The 17,575-nt window shown below is 36.7% G+C and overlaps 1 protein-coding gene across 7 annotated transcripts in view; it reads left to right on the forward strand.

Moving 5' to 3' along the window:
- Lin28b (lin-28 homolog B) overlaps window positions 1–17,575 on the forward strand; it is a 110,259-nt gene that overhangs the window by 55,403 nt on the left and 37,281 nt on the right. For all 7 annotated transcript variants that reach the window (XM_052751394.1, XM_052751393.1, XM_052751398.1 and 4 more), the window contains 2 exons: window positions 10,995–11,179; window positions 12,582–12,653. In XM_052751394.1, coding sequence (XP_052607354.1) covers window positions 10,995–11,179; window positions 12,582–12,653 — 257 coding nt within the window. The remainder of the gene's footprint in view (window positions 1–10,994; window positions 11,180–12,581; window positions 12,654–17,575) is intronic.

Consider the following 17,575-nt stretch of genomic DNA (forward strand, 5'->3'; position numbering starts at 1 on the left):
GATGTTGAACTTCTGATCTGTCTGCCTTTTTCCCTCTAACCCTTGAATTATTTCAGAATGTAAGGAAAAGTTAACCCAAAATGGGGTAAGCAGAAAATTAAGTGAGTATATATAAATTGATTTTACTTGTCCTGGCTGGCCTGGAATATATTGTTTCTGAGGATGACCTTGAACTCCTTCCTGATCTTCCTTTTTCTACTTTGCAAGTACTGGGATTGATAGTGCACACCACCACTATCTGGATTCTGTATTTATTAAATTCCTTTTTAATTCATCCTTTTTTTTTTTTTTGTTTAATTTTGCTCTATTTTGGGCTTGTTGTTATGTAGCTCAAGTTGACTTGGAACTCATTCTGTGTCCTATGCTTGCTTTGAACTTAGGATCCTCCTGCCTCAGCCTCCCAATGCTGGGATTAGAGTTTGGGTCAGCATTCTGTTCCATTGTTTTCTTTATTGCACCTTTTTGATTGTTCACATATTCTAAGTGAGGTAATATTATAAGGGGTGAAAACTGGTTTTTATGTGGGTAAAACAGTCTATTTTATTAGGTTTATAGTTCCTCAAAGAGCCATTGTAGAAAAATAAATATTCAGTATACTTATGCTAGTAAAATTCTTGTGTGGGGGCAAATGAGAGAAATTGCTCTTGATGGAAACATAGTTAAAACCAGGTTCATTCACAATATGCATCCTTAAACTGTAAACGTGAATTAACTTACTTTATGGGAAGCCAGAAGGGTAGTTTTCCAAGAATTGTCTTTCACTTTGGAGAATGTGTGTATATACATGTAAACCTTTTTTCCCAAGAAAAATTTGTCTGTGCTTCTAACAAGAACTCTGACATTCATCATATCAAACTTTGGGGCTCTTGAAGTCTTTCCTCAAAGAGAAAAAAAGATGCCTCTAGTTTTTATTGGTTTCTAACAAGAACTCTGACATTCATCATATCAGACTTTGGGGTTCTGACATTCATCATATCAAACTTTGGGGCTCTTGAAGTCTTTCCTCAAAGAGAAAAAAAAGATGCCTCTAGTTTTTATTGCCTTTTTTTCCTTTTGTTCCAACCAGCCTGATTCTGTCCCGTCTGTCTCAAGCATATATTGAGCCCATTGCAAGCATAAATTGGAAGCCCATATTCTAGGTGGGTAAAGGTGCTTGCCATGTAGCCTGATAACTTGATCTCTATGCCCAGAACCCACATGGTGGAAGGAGAGAACCAATTTCCAACAAGCAAGTTGTCCTTGAACAGCGTCATGAGAACTTTTATGCATGTGCCCACATTTTACACATGCATACACACAAATAAATAAATGTAATTTAAAAATTAAAAATTGGACCAAAAGAAGCAGGAGAAAAAGAAAAACAACAACCTTGATTGGAAGAAAAGGAATGCAAATTAATGGTGCAGGCTAGGCTAACTGATATGCAAACTGACAGTTAATGTGCCCCTTGTACACATGAAATTTTTCTTATACGCAGGTTAGCATTTTGTTCTAAATTATCTTCATTCCTTTGTTCATTTATTCACTCAATAGTTGTGGTTCTCTCTTACATAAAGTATTTTTTGTTTTATCAAAGAAATGGTATAGATGAAAACGTAAGCACAAACACTAAAACTTTTGCCTTATATAACTCTTATGTATAGATTTAAAAATTGTTACACTATATTTTTATAAAGATTTATTTGTTCATATCTTAGATGGACTTAAAAAAAAAAAACCCAGAGCCAGATATCAGGGTGAAAGCTGAAAGATCAGAGAAGCAGAACAGCCAGCCACTAGTTCTTACCTCTACAAAATCCTCAGTCTAAAGAGAAAGAGTTCCCATTTCCTCACATCTTATATACCTTTCTCTGCCCTGCCATATTACTTCCTGGGATTAAAGGCGAGTGTGCTTCCCAAGCAAAGGCATGAGATCTCAAGTGCTGGGATTAAAGATGTGTGCCACCACTGCCTGACCTCTATGTCTAATCTAGTGGCTGATCCTCAGGCAAGTTTATTAGGGTACACAATACATTACCACATTTCCCCCTTTTGTCTAAAATAATAAAAGAAGGCTATAACTAATACAAGAAAAACCATATCCAATAAGTACAATAAATACATGCCAAGAATTACATTAATAATGTCCTGTCCATTAACATTTGACAGATTCAGAAAAAATACTCCATTGTTTATTCTATTTTGGTGAGTACAAAATGTTATGCCTAATTCACTCTCTATCATAACTTTTATTACCAACTGAAAACTATCTTTTGATGTCTTTCAAACTTGCACACTTTACACTTCTGTAGTAAGTTTCTTTTCTGATTTTCTTAACAAGGAAAACTATTACTACCTAGTCTTCAACTCCCTCAGAGAACTGAGAAGGAAATAATATTAACTGAGTAAGCAAACAAGTGACTTCCAAAAAATGTGAGAAATGACAGAAACAGCTGGCTGCCTGGACAGTCACTCAAGGTTCCTCTGCAATATTGGGGCATCCATCTTTGGCCTACAGGTCTAGTATATCTGACAGACTCATCTGTGAAGCAGGATTTTCTAAAGGGCTTTCCTACCTTGTCTTGGCAAAGTTCGGCAATGCTTTTTTTTGTGTCTTGCTTGTCCATTTGGACAGCATACTGTCAACAATCAATGTAAGGGCACTTTCTTGCCCAGTGGCTAACTTTTGCCACAAAGAAAGTAAACTATAAGGAATTTCTTCAATGCCCATCATCTTCTCTGAAGATTGGTGTTACCAGGAGCAGATATGTCTCATTTTCATGAAAGAAAAGAGGCTATGTTATTAAAATATCTTAGATGCCATATTCTGTAGATCTCTGAAATGTTTGAAGATGACCTGTCGATCTAAAATGTCTGTTTGACCTTTAAAACATACCTAACCTGACTACATGTTCAATTGTAATAGGTGACTAAATACTAACTTGCATTTCTTTTTTTTTAAGATTTATTTATTTATTATGTATACAGCATGTATGACTGCAGGCCAGAAGAGGGCACCAGATCTCATTACAGATGACTGTGAGCCACCATGCGGTTGCTGGGAATTGAACTCAGGACCTTTGGAAGGGCAGTCAGCACTCTTAACCTCTGAGCCATCTCTCCAGCCCCATTTGCATTTCTTTATATCCTAATTAGTTGATAATAACTTTTAAGGACTAGCAATTTGCATTACATTGTTAAGTGAGCTGTATAGGTATAATACCTTGAACAAGATTAGAAATATATGTAGAGTATTTTCTAACAAAATTAATCTCAAATTTGTATCAATATACAAAAATTGTATATAATATACAAGAATCCAATCTAATGTAAAATATTTAAAACTATTAGTTGCTTCCTAAAAATAGATTCAATAATCTGCCTTTTTATCTTATCATATCCATATTCTCTTTTTTTCTGAGTAGATTCAATAATCTACCTTTTGTCATATCTATGTCCTCTTTTTTTCTTGTATTTTCTTTTTTTTCAAACAAGAACCCTAAATCTAATCTCCTTTGCTTAGCCTTTATCCTGACCATTAACAATAAAAACTTGTAACCAACCATCCCAAACAATGATAATTATCCATAATCCATTGAGTGACCAAAAATCACCAACCCCACCTCTTGGGAATGTGGGCGTCGTGTTCTTAAAATTACTTCCTGCTGTCTGGGGACAAATGCATTTTTAGGGGATCCTGAAAAGAAAAATTTGGGGTTAATTGTCAAATCCTGGAAGAGATAGCTGTATCATTTGTTGTTCAGTCTCTGCATAATGGGAAAATGCAGGGCTTGTCTCAAGTCCTTAAATGAGGGGTCTGTGAATCTGGATCATCTCAGCTAGCCATCTCTTGAAATTGTCCTGAGCAGTTTGTAGTCCAAAGCCAATCTTTGAGTGGTGTTTGTCAGCTCAGTGGTATTATCATCGTCCTGATTAAATCGTCATTGTGGGGCCCCATCATCTTTTTGGAGACTTCAAAGTCGTTTTTAGGCGTGGTCATGGTTCAGTGCAGAAAACTGATAGAGACTCAAACCCAAAGTCATGTACAGGATGCTGGATGAAGCCTTTTCTCTAGAATTAGTTAGTACTCTATATGGCCATTAATATATGACAAAAGTCTTAAAAGTATATATATATATATATATATATGTGTGTGTGTGTGTGTGTGTGTGTGTGTGTGTGTGTGTGTGTATTATAAATTTTGATATAAAATTCATACCTTAAGAAAAGTTTTAAAGAGTCAAAAGAAAACCAAAGAATTATGAGATTAGTGGCAATAGAATAGTCCCTTAATTTTGATTTTTCTTCTGTCCCATGTCAGGTGGCTCTTTTGACATGAAACAGATTTTGGATTTTCCTTTTAACAAGCATGCTTAGGTTTAGAGAAGGAGAGAGCCATGCTCCAACTCCAAAGCCAGCTTTAATTTTTAATTGAACTGGGACTACATGAAGACCATTTGCATTATGTGTCTGTAGAGAAGAGCAGAAGCAAACATTTAGAAAGACTTATGAAATTTTACCCTGTTAGATATGTGATATACCAATAGATCAATTTACTCTTTTTCTTGGGACATTTTTTCTGGATGACTTATCCTTTTTCTTCATATTTCTTATTTGTCCAGTGTTCTTCAGATACCTTAGCCTTCATTCTCCTGAAAGACAAAAACAAAGACCTTCCCTAACCCTAACTTTGGGGAGATTCTTTTTTGGCAAGTTATATCTGATCAAATGAAAAGCATTTGTTAGTGGTATAAGTTAGTTTAAACTGAATGGTCATGCTGGTTGATGAACTATCACCTCTTCTAATTAGAAGTCTTTCTTGTTCAAATTGAACTTTTATCAATTTTGATGGTATCCATAGCTTTTCTTCCCCTGTAGAAACAAAATCTCGTCCCCAGCATAATACATACCCTGTTTTCCATTCTGAGGTCAGCACATCTTTAAAGTATACAGGCTGATTTAATTCTGTAGTTTTTTCTGTTATCCAGCATCTCCCTGCAGCTGTTGTTCCTTTCTTATTAGCATTGAGAAAATTCAAAGTTAATAGAGCATTATGTAATCTCTTTCTGGGGGCTTTTGTTATCCCTTTGTGTTTATTTAGCATATCCTTTAGAGTTCTGTTTGATCTTTCTATAACTGCTTGACCTGTAGGATTATGTGGTATACCTGTAATATGCTTTATATTGTAATAAGCAAAAAACTGTTTCATTTTAACAGAGACATATGATGGAGCATTGTCAGTTTTAATTTTTGCAGGTATCCCCATGATGGCCATAACTTCTGGCAAATGCGTGATTACAGAATCAGCATTTTCAGAACTGAGAGCAGTTGCCCATTGAAATCCTGAATAGGTATCAATGGTGTGGTGTACATATTTCAATTTTCCAAATTCTGCAAAGTGAAACACATCCATCTGCTAGATTTTTTTCCTCTGAGTACCCTTTGGGTTACATCTTGCTGGTAGTGCACTGTAAAAAGAACAAGTAGGACATTTCCATATAATTTCCTTGGCTTGTTGCCAGGTTATGGAAAAATCCTTTTTTAAAACTTTGCTATTGACATGTTTGTTTGTTGTTTGTTTTATGAAATTCTGAGGCCTCCAGCACATTTCTTTATCAATCTCATCATTATCTTTTGCTTGAGGACCTGGCAGACTCATATGGGATCAGATGTGAGTTATATATAAGGGATGCTTCCTATTCCTGATTATTTTTTGTAATTGAATAAATAATGAAGTTAATTCTCACTCTTCAAGGATAAATTCTGTAGTCTCAATATGTAAGACCATTCTTCAGCATACTGAGAGTCAGTAACTATGTTGAGAGTTTCCGAAAAATCCATTAATACCATCAGAATGGCATATAATTCCAATTTTTGGACAGAATTATAAGGACTTTGAACCACTTTATTTAAATTTTCTGATTTGTAACCTGACTTTCCCTTTTGGTTTGCATCTGTATAAAATGTAAGGAATCCAGATATTGCTGTTTCCTGTACAATTTGAGGCAGGATCCAATCAGCTCTCTTTATAAGTTCAATTCTATTGCTTTTGGGCTGTTTGCTGTTAATCTCTCCCAAAAACTTACTGCAAGATCTTTGCCAAGGTTCACTTACTGTCCATAATTTGTCAATTTCATCATTAGTTAAAGGTATGACAATTTCTGCTGGGTCTATTCCTGCTAATTGATGAAGTCTGAGTTTTCCTTTTAAAATCTACTCAGATCTTTTCCACATAAGTTTTTAATTTTTTACTTTTTAATTTTGTTTATTTGGTAGTAATATCCATCCCAATGTAATATCTTCCCTCTGCATTAAAATTCCTGTAGAAAAATGCTTAGAGGGTAGAATAACCAAAATGCAATCAATCTTTGGATCCACACAATCCACATGTACATCCTGTATTTTCTTTTCCACCAAAGCCAATTCTCTCTCAGCTTCAGCTGATAATTCTCTTGGACTATTAAAGTCCTTGTCACCCTCTAAGGTTTTGAACAAATTACTGAGTTCATCGTTTTTTGCCCCAATAGTGGTCAGTAGATTGAAAATGTTTCCTAATAATCTTTGAAAGTTGGACACCATAATCGATCTCTCCTTATTTGGACCTTTAGGGGTCTAATTTTTTGTAGACCTATTTTATATCCCAAATAATTAATAGAATCTCCTTTGCATCTTTTCAGGAGCAATTTGTAATCCCCAACAAGGCAAAATTTTATTTACTTCTTCAAATATTGTTTCTAAAGTATCTACATTTGAATTAGCTAGTAAAATGTCATCCATGTAATAATAAACTATAGACTGAGGAAATTGTTTACGTATTACTTCCAGTGGAAGGGTGTGTGCCACCACTGCCTGACCTCTATCAAGTGGCTAGCGCTGTCCTTTGATCCTCTGGCAAGTTTATTAGGGTACACAATATATCTCCACATTTCCCTCTTTTTATCTGAAATAATAAATATTTACTTTTATTTTATGTGTATGGGTGTTTTGCCACATGCATGTAAGTATACCATGTACATGCAGTGCTGACCAAATGGTGTTGGATCCCCTAGGACTGGAGTTGCAGAGGGTTGTGAGCTGCTATATAGGTGCTGGGAACTGAATTTGGGTCCTCTGCAGGAGTAGTAAGTGCTCTTAACCTACAGTCTAAGAAGGCAGTAAAACTCTGAGTTGAGACTAAAAGGTGGAGTTAATTGAGAGACAGCATTCAAGGGCATCAGAGAGGGGACTCAGTGCTGCATGAGCTCTGAAGAAACTATTATACTTATTCTAGTAGAAGATACTGGGACTGAAAGAGGAATGGCAATCCAGTGAGATGGATGTGACAAATGAAAGAGAGGTTATGACTTAAATATGCACAAGATCAGTAACAATATATATCTAAAACAATGGAGCCATTCATAAAAATTAGTAAATCAGGGTTAAAGGTTGATTTTGACATAAAATAATATAGTTCTCCCTTTCAGCAAATCTTTACCATTTATATTTGAGTTATTTTGATATTTAAACAGTATATTTGCTAAGAGTTCTCTTTAATTACAAAGACATGGTGATTAAAAAAACTTTGTTTTAGAATTTTATAGTGTGTGTGTGTAGTATGTGGGCCTGCCATATGGTGTTCAGAGGACAGCTTGGTGGCAGTCTCTTCTCTCTTGCCACCCGGTTGGATCTGGGGATCCTTAGGCCTGAGTGTAAACTGAAAACTATGCCTATCTTAATGAAGAATACAATCATTAAGTTGGTAAAAGTACACCAATGTACTGTAGACTTCGCTTGTTACAGAAACGAAGTGTGAACTTAGGAGAGCTGTGGCTTAAACAGCTGTTCCTTAGTTCTGTAGTCGATAGTCAACTTTTAACTCCACTTCTCCTGATTTACAGTAAGTGAGCTTGATTTAGGGGGAAGGGAGGAAAGAAAAGCTGCTCTAGAATTGTTCAGATGGCTTTAACAGAGATGATTTAGTCATGATCTCTTTCCCTCCCCATGTTCCACCAGACAGCAGAAAAGGTCTGTCAAATTCAGACTTCAACCTGAAAAATTTCACTGTCACATGACCTGTACCAGAAACAGTCTTTTTTTCTTTTATTGTACATGTTATTTTCACAATGAATAGTCTCCCTTTGTACTAAATTTTGAAGTAATATCATTATGCATCCCATGTAATTATTTAGGCTACTTATAATTAGTTTCCTTTTTTTATGTGGAATATATATTCTAAGATGTCCATTGGGTGCTGGAGGAGGATGCAGGGGAAACACTGGACCAAACCCTCTATACACTGTGTTTCCTTATTTAAGTCATTTACGAATGTCCCTTTCTTCCTCACTAAGCACTATGCTTTGTGGCCCTAACTTCTGCAGTTTGAGAAGGAACAATGAATTCCCTTTCCTTTCAGCAGTGCCGTGGATAGATTTGCTTCATTGTCACTCTCTACAACCTCAGCTTGTGGGTATTCTTATTCCCTTATTAAGTCATTGCCTTTCGCCTTTTAACTTAAAGTACTCTAGAGCATCATTCCAGCATAACTGCATCGTCAACATTACTGTTTTCCTTAGGGGCCATTTCAGTTGGGGGGGTCAGGTGGATCTGATGAACGTTATGACTGCTCACTAATGATCAGTAGGAAGTAGGAACACAGGATACTGAAGAGATGATTCATCCTCTTTGCAATAGGGTGGGATGCCAGAAATTTCATCCCACTACTCAAATTGATTTACATCTTAAGCTTATCACTTATTTCTGAATGTTTTCATTTAGTATTTTCTAGCTACTGTTCCCTTTGGTAATGGAAACTGTGGGAAGCAAACTAGGGGACTACTGTATCTAGCAGCCAGTTTACTGTTACTGTAATGAAGACAAATTTTATACATAAAAGAGGCTTATGTAGTTCGTAGTTCAGGATGTTCAAAGTCAGGTACTCAGGTACTGGGGGCACTGTTTCTGCCTGCGGAAAAGGTCTAGTGGGTAGACAGCATCATGGTGGGAATACAGAGAGACTGCAATTCACAGTCTCTAGAAAGCCTGAGTCCAGTTGACCTGGGGTCCTGCTAGCAGGCCCAGCCCCCAGCAACTGCTCACTGGTTTCCAACTTGGGAGCTGTGAATTCCTGGGGGCAGGATGCAAAACAGGTCTAAAACCTAGCAGATAGATGGTTTTAGGGTTGTGAACTTGAAGTCATGGTTTTCTGGCCTCTGATAAACTAAATCAGGACATTGCTGGATTAAGCAACATTAAGATTTTTATCCTGGAGAGAGTTGGGAAGGGGAGGACGATTCTGATAATAATATGATAAGGTGACTGTTCCAAGATTCTGATACTAATATGATAAGGTGGCTGTTCCAAGGAGAAACAACATTTTACACATTCACAGGAGCACAAACCCTTCATTCACAATCTGTTTTTCAGGTCTGCTGTTACTAAGAACAAAGTGCCTGAGTTTATACATCATCAGAAAAGACAGTAACTGCTTCTTCTTTTGCCATACAATGCAGAAAAGTGTTTACAAATGGCAGAGTCTTCCATGTTAGATCAGAAAAGTCCTTACACACTTTGAGATCTTCCACATTAGATCAGAAAAATCCTTGCAAACTATGAGGTCTTCCAAGTTGGATTTGCAAAATACACAAAAAGGAATCCAGACAGGTAAATAAAAAACTAGTGATTTAATTATCCTAGTACATTTTGAATCAGCATATTCACCTTGACAGAAAAAGTAATATTAAAAGAGTGAAGGAATGTTTGAAATCCAGGTTATGATTTTGTCATTGAGAAAAAATTTTAAAATAATAGCTATAAGTTATAAAAGTCAATTGTTCTAGTAGAAAATCTTCCTGAAACACAATAAAGTATCATAGAAAACTTTGTGCTTACAACAGAGTAGAGAAAGTGATTCATGACTCTATGATTTAGTGTTTTGCTCTGTCTGTACTCCATCGCTACAGAAATAAATATGAGTCTTTAAAAATTGTATTTCCTACCCAATACCAAATGGTTGTCCCTGAAAATATTCATATGAGCAACATTATACAGACTGGGCAGGTTGTATTAGTGATTTTTGTATAAATATGTATCACTAAATATAACATTATTGACTGTAATAGCAATGAATGAAGAAAGAGGCCATGAATTTGAAGGATAACAAAGAGGGCTGGGATGGAGGAAAGGGAAGGGGAAATGAGTGTAATCTCAAAAAATAAAAGAAAAACTGTTGATGGCATTATGGTAGGCACATGTTCTTTATTCTTTTTTAGGCACAACAATATCACATGTTTGTCTTCCTACATCAATACATGTAGCACTAAGTACCTTTATTTTTTTAAAGGAAAAAAGACGTTATTTAACATACTACAAAGAGAGCAGTGGGTAAGGCAGTAACAGAAAAACTACCTGTCCAGAGCTAAATAAAAATCTTAATAAAGATAATCTTGATAATATTATATTATATAGTTCTAGTAGAATTTGTTTAATCAATGGGATTAAAATGTTCTTAAGGCTGATATAATTTCTTTTACCAGACACTGCTGTAGTTGCTTAAAAAAATAAATACTGTTTATATATAGTAAGATCTTCTTTTTAAAAGTGTTATTGCACTTATTTATTGCGTGTGTGTGTGTGTGTGTGTGTGTGTGTGTGTGTGTGTGTGTGTGTGATTATGATGCTCATGTGGAGGTCAGAGGACAGCTTGGAGTCAGTTCTCTCCTTTTGCACATGGTCCTGGGGCCTGATCTCAGGTCAGGATGGTGGTATCGCTTTGGCTTTATACTAGAACCTTTGTGGTAGACTGGATGGGAGAAGAATGTGTACATTTACATTTCTGTATCACTAAATTGCTTTTTACCAAATGGTATAGGCTTTTAACTGCCAGCATTGTAAGGTTTATCAAACTTCAATAAAATAAAACAAAACCTATACATTTGTAATGGGTAACAGAATTTCTTGCTTTGATAATCTTAAAATTATTCAGATAACTTATAAAGCAGTGATAATCATGATATCTCTCTTTCCCCTACTCTTTACAGAGCAAACTATTCATGGAAGGATTTAGAAGCTTAAAAGAAGGAGAGCCAGTGGAATTTACATTTAAAAAATCCCCCAAAGGCCTTGAGTCAATACGGGTAACAGGACCAGGTGGGAGCCCCTGCTTAGGAAGTGAAAGAAGACCCAAAGGGAAGGCCCTGCAGAAGAGAAAACCAAAGGGAGACAGGTAATGTGCGGCTGACTTGTGAGTGTGTTATATTTGGGAAATATTTGTAAAAGTTTCTTACCGTTTTGTGTATGGATTTTATGGAGCCTAGCCGAAAGAAAATGGCATCACTGTAGCTGAAGAGACCGGGTCAAGAAGACAGTCTTGTCTTGCAGTTTGGACTCTCTTCAGAGTGCTGAGGCCCAGTTAGCATGAAGTGTGGGACAGTGTTGTGATTACCATTCCCCAGCCTGTTGGAAGACCAGAGGAGGAGCTCAGGTTCTCTCAGAAGAAATGCCTCTCTCTGTGTACAGTTTTCTGATTCACCACATGCTTTTTCCAAAGAGAGTGTGCTTACTGCTTTGTCTGTTTTTAAAATGACAACTCACACTTTGAAAATTCAAACATTAAAAAACTGGGAAAGTCACTTGAAATCCCAAATGCAGGCAGAAGTCATAAACTATATACTGTCTTTTTGTTGTTTTTTTAAACCATCTCTTATATGTCATTAATTAATAGCTACATACATTCTCACTATATGAATCTGCCAAAATTTACAAGCAATGCTGTTAGGGCTATTGAGTCTGTTTTCTGTGCTTTGAAATCAGCACCATTTTATCAATTCTTATGTGTACATTTTTGAAATATTGTCTGATTATATCTTTAGAATAAATATGTACTATTGAAAATCTGGACCAAAGATTATGTTCTGAAAGGTTTTGGAACCTGGTTCTAAACTGCTGTCCAGAATAACTAGAGCAGAGAATAACAACAAAAGTGAGATAGTTTTCTGAATATTATGTAGTCTTTTTAGTTACACAGCTACGGACCTCAGTGGCTTTTGTCTTTTGTAACATTTGACTGCAGCAGTGTGAACTCTGACTATAAAAGAAAAATGGAACATCATTAGAATGAGTTTAAAAAGCAACATAATCTCATAATCTAGTGTACCTTTTTATGCCAGTTGACTTTCTGTTGCTATGACAAAATACTTGAGAAAATTAACTTTAAAAAGGAGAAATTTATTTTGCTCACTTCATGACTATTGGAAAGGAGAGAGAGTTGGCAGAGGCCTCAAAGGTACATCCTCAGTAATCTCTTTTTGCCAACTAAGCCCCATCTTCTTAAATCCAGTTTCCTGTTAAGCTGTGAACCCATTGATGTTATTAAAGTGAACCACTTCCCAAAGGTCCTACTTCTGAACACCGCTGCCCAGGGGCCAAGCCTTTAACATAAGCTCTTCAGAGCATTTAGATCTAAGTTGTAACATTCCTTAAAGTACCTTCTGACAGCTGTTACTTCAGCTAATTTGAAGAAGCAAAAGTGGAAGCTGAGAAATCAATAAGGGATGCTATTCCTGTGGTGGTTTGGATTGGGGTGGTAGACATAGAAATGGTGAGCGAAATTCCTATATGTTTTGAAGGTGGAGACGGCAGGATTTACTGATGGATCAGATGTGGACTGTGAGAGAAGAAGAGTCCAGGATGATTCCAAGGTTTGTTTGGCCTGGGCAACAAGAAAGATGGAGGGACCAGTTGCCAAGATGGGAAAAACTGCAGAAGGAGCAACACATGGACAGCTTGGCTTGGGGCATGATGAATATGCAGGAGGGTTACGAATTAAGTGGAAAGGTACATGATACGAGTTCTAGGGCTGAAGGTAAAAGTTCAGCAGTATTCAGTGAAATGATATTTATACCCATAGTGGAAAGAGGAATGAGCCCTGGATCATTCTAGTGCTTAGAAGGAGCAGTTAAAGAGAGTGGGAGACCATCTAGAAGGGTTTTGTCTTGGAAGACTGTTCAGAGATGCTGATGATAATGATTATGATGAGCACCGAGACACCAGCTGCTTAGCAACACAGAAGTGACTACTGGACATAACAAGAACAGCTCTGCAGACTGGTGGAAATGAAAGCTTGTGTGTCTTGTTCAGCAGAAAAGGACAGGAGAGGAAGCAGAAGCAGCAAATGCAGTATGGGGGCATTTTGTAAAGGTTAAGAAATAACAGAATGAGTCGGGCGGTGGTGGCGCACGCCTTTAATCCCAGCACTCGGGAGGCAGAGCCAGGCGGATCTCTGTGAGTTCGAGGCCAGCCTGGGCTACCAAGTGAGTTCCAGGAAAGGCGCAAAGCTACACAGAGAAACCCTGTCTCGAAAAACCAAAAAAAAAAAAAAAAAAAGAAATAACAGAATGGGTATGTGTTGATGGGAGGTGGTTTAATAGGAAAGGAGGAGTCAGCCTGCAGGAGAGAGGAGGCCATGGCCGCAGTGACTCTTTGGGTTAAAGATGAAATTGAAAGCACAGTTCTGAGGTCTGACTATAATTAGCCTACATGAAAATGGAGTTAGATGATGAGCAGTATCTAAAAAATGATAGGGGCCTGTCAAACAGGTGTAGAAGCTGGCTAGGAGGTGTTGGTAGGATGGAAATTTGAGTACTTAAGTCAATAACAGCTCTATAGATTATCAATCCTGGAGAGGAAACCAATGGCTCTGACATAGAAATAAATGAAAATTTTCCAGTGTGATGAGGAGTGGATTACTTACAGTCTTAAGGCATCTCTTCCAACAAAATGCTTACTAATTACAAAAGTAAATAAATAGAGAAGTCTGTCCGATAACATCTTGGTCACATGGTCAAAGATAAAAATGATCAGTAATGGGAATACTTAAAGTATATGGCATCTGATAGAATACTGCACAATATGACTCCCATGACAGCCTTGCTGAAGATGAATAACCTCAATCTACCTTTAAGGGACTAGTACACAAATACAGACTACAATCTAGATTCATCCCAGTGTTTCAAAACTCATACCTCTCATTCTTCTGGTGCCTTTAGATGTAAAGGTAGACAGAAAGAGTGTGGTTAGATTGAAGTTTCAAAGACTTGGCACAGAACTCCTAGCGTACAAGCAGTGCAAGCAGGAGGAGAGCACATGTGGAGATTTGTACTGGTGTGAGCCTCCTTTGAACCTAGAGTTTGCAAAACGGAAAGTAATGGTGGTAGGGCTGGGGATATGGGTTCATGGGGAAGCTCTTGCCCTGTTATGTGCAAGGCCTTGGTCTTAATGCTGGATAGTTAAAAAATGACAGTCAGTAGTTGATTTGGTTTACTGAAGCTTGAAAAAGGCAGACTTCCAGTTAATTCTTTTTAAGAGAAAAATTAACACTGGTACCTTTTTGTATGTTTTGCTTGATTGGAATATTGATTTTATTTTATTTATCAAACTGTCATAACAATTTATATTTTTATGCACAGTTCTGTGAATGCTCACATGCATACATTGCTCCTCTCACCATTAGGATTTATTCAGATCAGGCAATTACAGTCGACAAACAACTGCTCACCGCCTTTTATAGCTGCTCACCGCCTTTTATAGCTACCCGCTCCTGTCTATATAACCTTGGCGACCAGTAATGTGTGCTTTCATATTATGACTGTTTTTGCTTTTGTGGCTGGCATATGATCAGATTTGTTTCATAACCTTTTGAAATGTTTTATTTTTCTTCCATCATCATGCTTTTGAAATTTATCCGCAATGTTGAATGTGTCAGTAGTTCATTCTTTTATATTGTTGGGTAATATTCCATTATTAGGCTATAGCAGTGTCTATCTAATTCATCTGTTGAGGGATTTGGGTATTTTCCAGTTGTGGCAGTTATGAACAGATTGTACAAAGACTCAAGTATGAGTTTTTATGCACATTAGTCTTGGGTTTTGGAGTGGAACAGCTGTAATATACTGTGGTTGTGGGTCCGTGCTTACCTTGGTTTTGCAGAGGAGTCACATTCTTCTGTAATTCTGTCAGCAGTGTGCAAACCACCTGCTATGCATGTTTGCCAGTAATTGATGTTTTCAACTGAACATAAGCCCGTATATGTGGTGGTCATGGTTGTAATTAGGGTGTATTGTTGTGGTTATGGCTGCTGATGCTGAACATTGTCCAAGGCATTTTGACGCTGCTGACTTTATCCTCTGGCAAACTGGTTATCTTTGCCTTTTTTTTTTTTAAACTGAGATGTTTATTTTCTTGTTACTCTGAGAGCTTTTAATATACATTATGATACAGGACATTTGCCAGATAAACTTTTTCTAAATATTTTCTTTTATTCTATAGTCTGTTTTCCTCTCTTGTAGATAATCTTGTAGTGTAAAACTTTTTATTTTGATGAGGACAGTTTAACTAACCTTTGTTTGATGTCATGTTTAAGAATCCTTTGCTGCTGGGCGGTGGTGGCACACGCCTTTAATCCCAGCACTCGGGAGGCAGAGCCAGGTCGATCTCTGTGAGTTTAAGGCCAGCCTGGGCTACAGAACAAGATCCAGGACAGGCACCAAAACTACATGGAGAAACCCTGTCTCGAAAAAAACAAAACAAAACAAAAAAAAGAATCCTTTGCTTAAAAGGTGGACATGGTGGCCTCCCTCTCTAAAATCAGCACGTGGGAGGCAGAGACAAGTGATCTCTGAATTTGAAGCCAGCCTCGTCTACAGCCTGGAGAAAGTTCCAGGATAGCCAGAGTGACATGAAAAAATCCTGTCTCGACAAAACAAAATAAAAAAGAGAATTCTTATTATAGTTAGATGTTTTGCATTTACTTAATGATCCAATTAGAGTTAGCTTTATAGTTAGTTTAACATTTAGATTGATTTATTTTAATTTATGAATCATATGAACTGTTGAAATATTGTCTGTTGAAATGAAGAATGTTCATTCTGTATGGTTAAATCTTCCATGTTAGAAAAGATTTCTTACAATTTGAGATGAAATAATTTTGTTTTTACTGTTTAGTTTGTTTTATGTTCATCTTCAGAAGAGTAAGGAGACAAAACCCCTTATAGTTTTCCTCATTATAAAATGAAGGTGGGCCGGGCGGTGGTGGCGCACGCCTTTAATCCCAGCACTCGGGAGGCAGAGCCAGGCGGATCTCTGTGAGTTCGAGGCCAGCCTGGACTACCAAGTGAGTTCCAGGAAAGGCGCAAAGCTACACAGAGAAACCCTGTCTCGAAAAACCAAAAAAAAAAAAAAAATGAAGGTGGCTAATGAGAAATTGGAGACCTTATGATTTTTTTCTTAAAGCTTAGTCTTGGTACCTTTCTCCAAAGAACACAGTTTACGATGAAAACAAAAAGTAAATTTTAACAGTTAAATTTGTAGTAAACTAATAAAATGATAATTTTGACTGCCATTATATTTACACGAATTAATATTGTCAAATTACATTGTGGAATTAACTATTTCATTATGAAATTTTAGTTTATACTTGCAGATGTTTGGAATGACTAAACAGACTTGCGTGAGACTAATGGTCTAGAAATCTTTGTACAGATAAAATGACTTGATACTAAATAATTAGTAAATGAAGTACATGTAACTTTTCAGGACATCTGTAGTGAATTCACATACAGAAGATGGATCTGGGGTATACTGTCTGGTTCTAGGACTTCTCTGTTCACAGTTTCTCTCTTTCCTCTTGTAGCTCTGTCTCCACCCAGTGGAGTGACTGTTGTCTTTGTTCTCCCATCTCCTGACCCACCACACACTGGATGATAATGGAAGCCTTTTCTAACAGCTGTGCCTTGAATTCATAAGAAATAATTTAGATTTTTAAAAGTAACTGAGAGAATATTCCAGTGCTTCCAATTATTTTGGTTCAATATTTGATTTTTTAATCCATATCAGCATGTTAGTACTTTTTTCATCTTCTATATAACTTAAAGTAGTATTTTGTTTCTAAAGAATATTAATTGCAAAGGGTTTTTGTTTTTGAGTGGAAATTCAGGGAATTCCTTTATTTGGTACAATTAAATGGTTTTTATTTACACTGATTCTGAGTTTGGCATTCCTGGTAGTCCAGTATTAAAATGACACATTGTGATATGCTGTCTTTATGGTCAAGAAGACCAGGGTGAGTATAAATAGAATCTAATTATATGGTATCTGGTTTAAACTCAACTCAGAGTCACACACACACACACACACACACACACACACACACGACCCTGGTTTTTACATGAGATGTATGATAGTTAATTTTTACAAAACTGTGATTTGGTGGGCTCAAATTATTTTAAATTTGTAAGAAAGTTTTAGAAGAGATTCAGGGTTAGAAAAATTGGCAGACATTGCTTAATGAAGAGTTGTATGTTCTATTTATCCCATGGAAAATATTTGCATGATGCCCTTGTTCACTCTTAGAACAGGAGCGCTACAAATTGGGTACTGGTAGGCCTTCCCTTACCCCGGAAATCTGGTGATGTGTCTTTTGAAATCTTAATAGCATTCCTGAAAATAATAAGGCATGCTTAGAGTTTGTTGTTTGACTTTAAGAAGTCTGTAAGTGGTATTATTTTCATGTTTACTATATCTCAGAACCTATTTCCAAAAGAAAATTAAAATGCTATTTAGGTGC

This window comes from Peromyscus californicus, unplaced genomic scaffold (assembly GCF_007827085.1).
Source record: "Peromyscus californicus insignis strain IS unplaced genomic scaffold, ASM782708v3 Scaffold_22__1_contigs__length_63687245, whole genome shotgun sequence".
In the NCBI taxonomy this organism is placed as follows: Eukaryota; Metazoa; Chordata; class Mammalia; order Rodentia; family Cricetidae; genus Peromyscus; species Peromyscus californicus.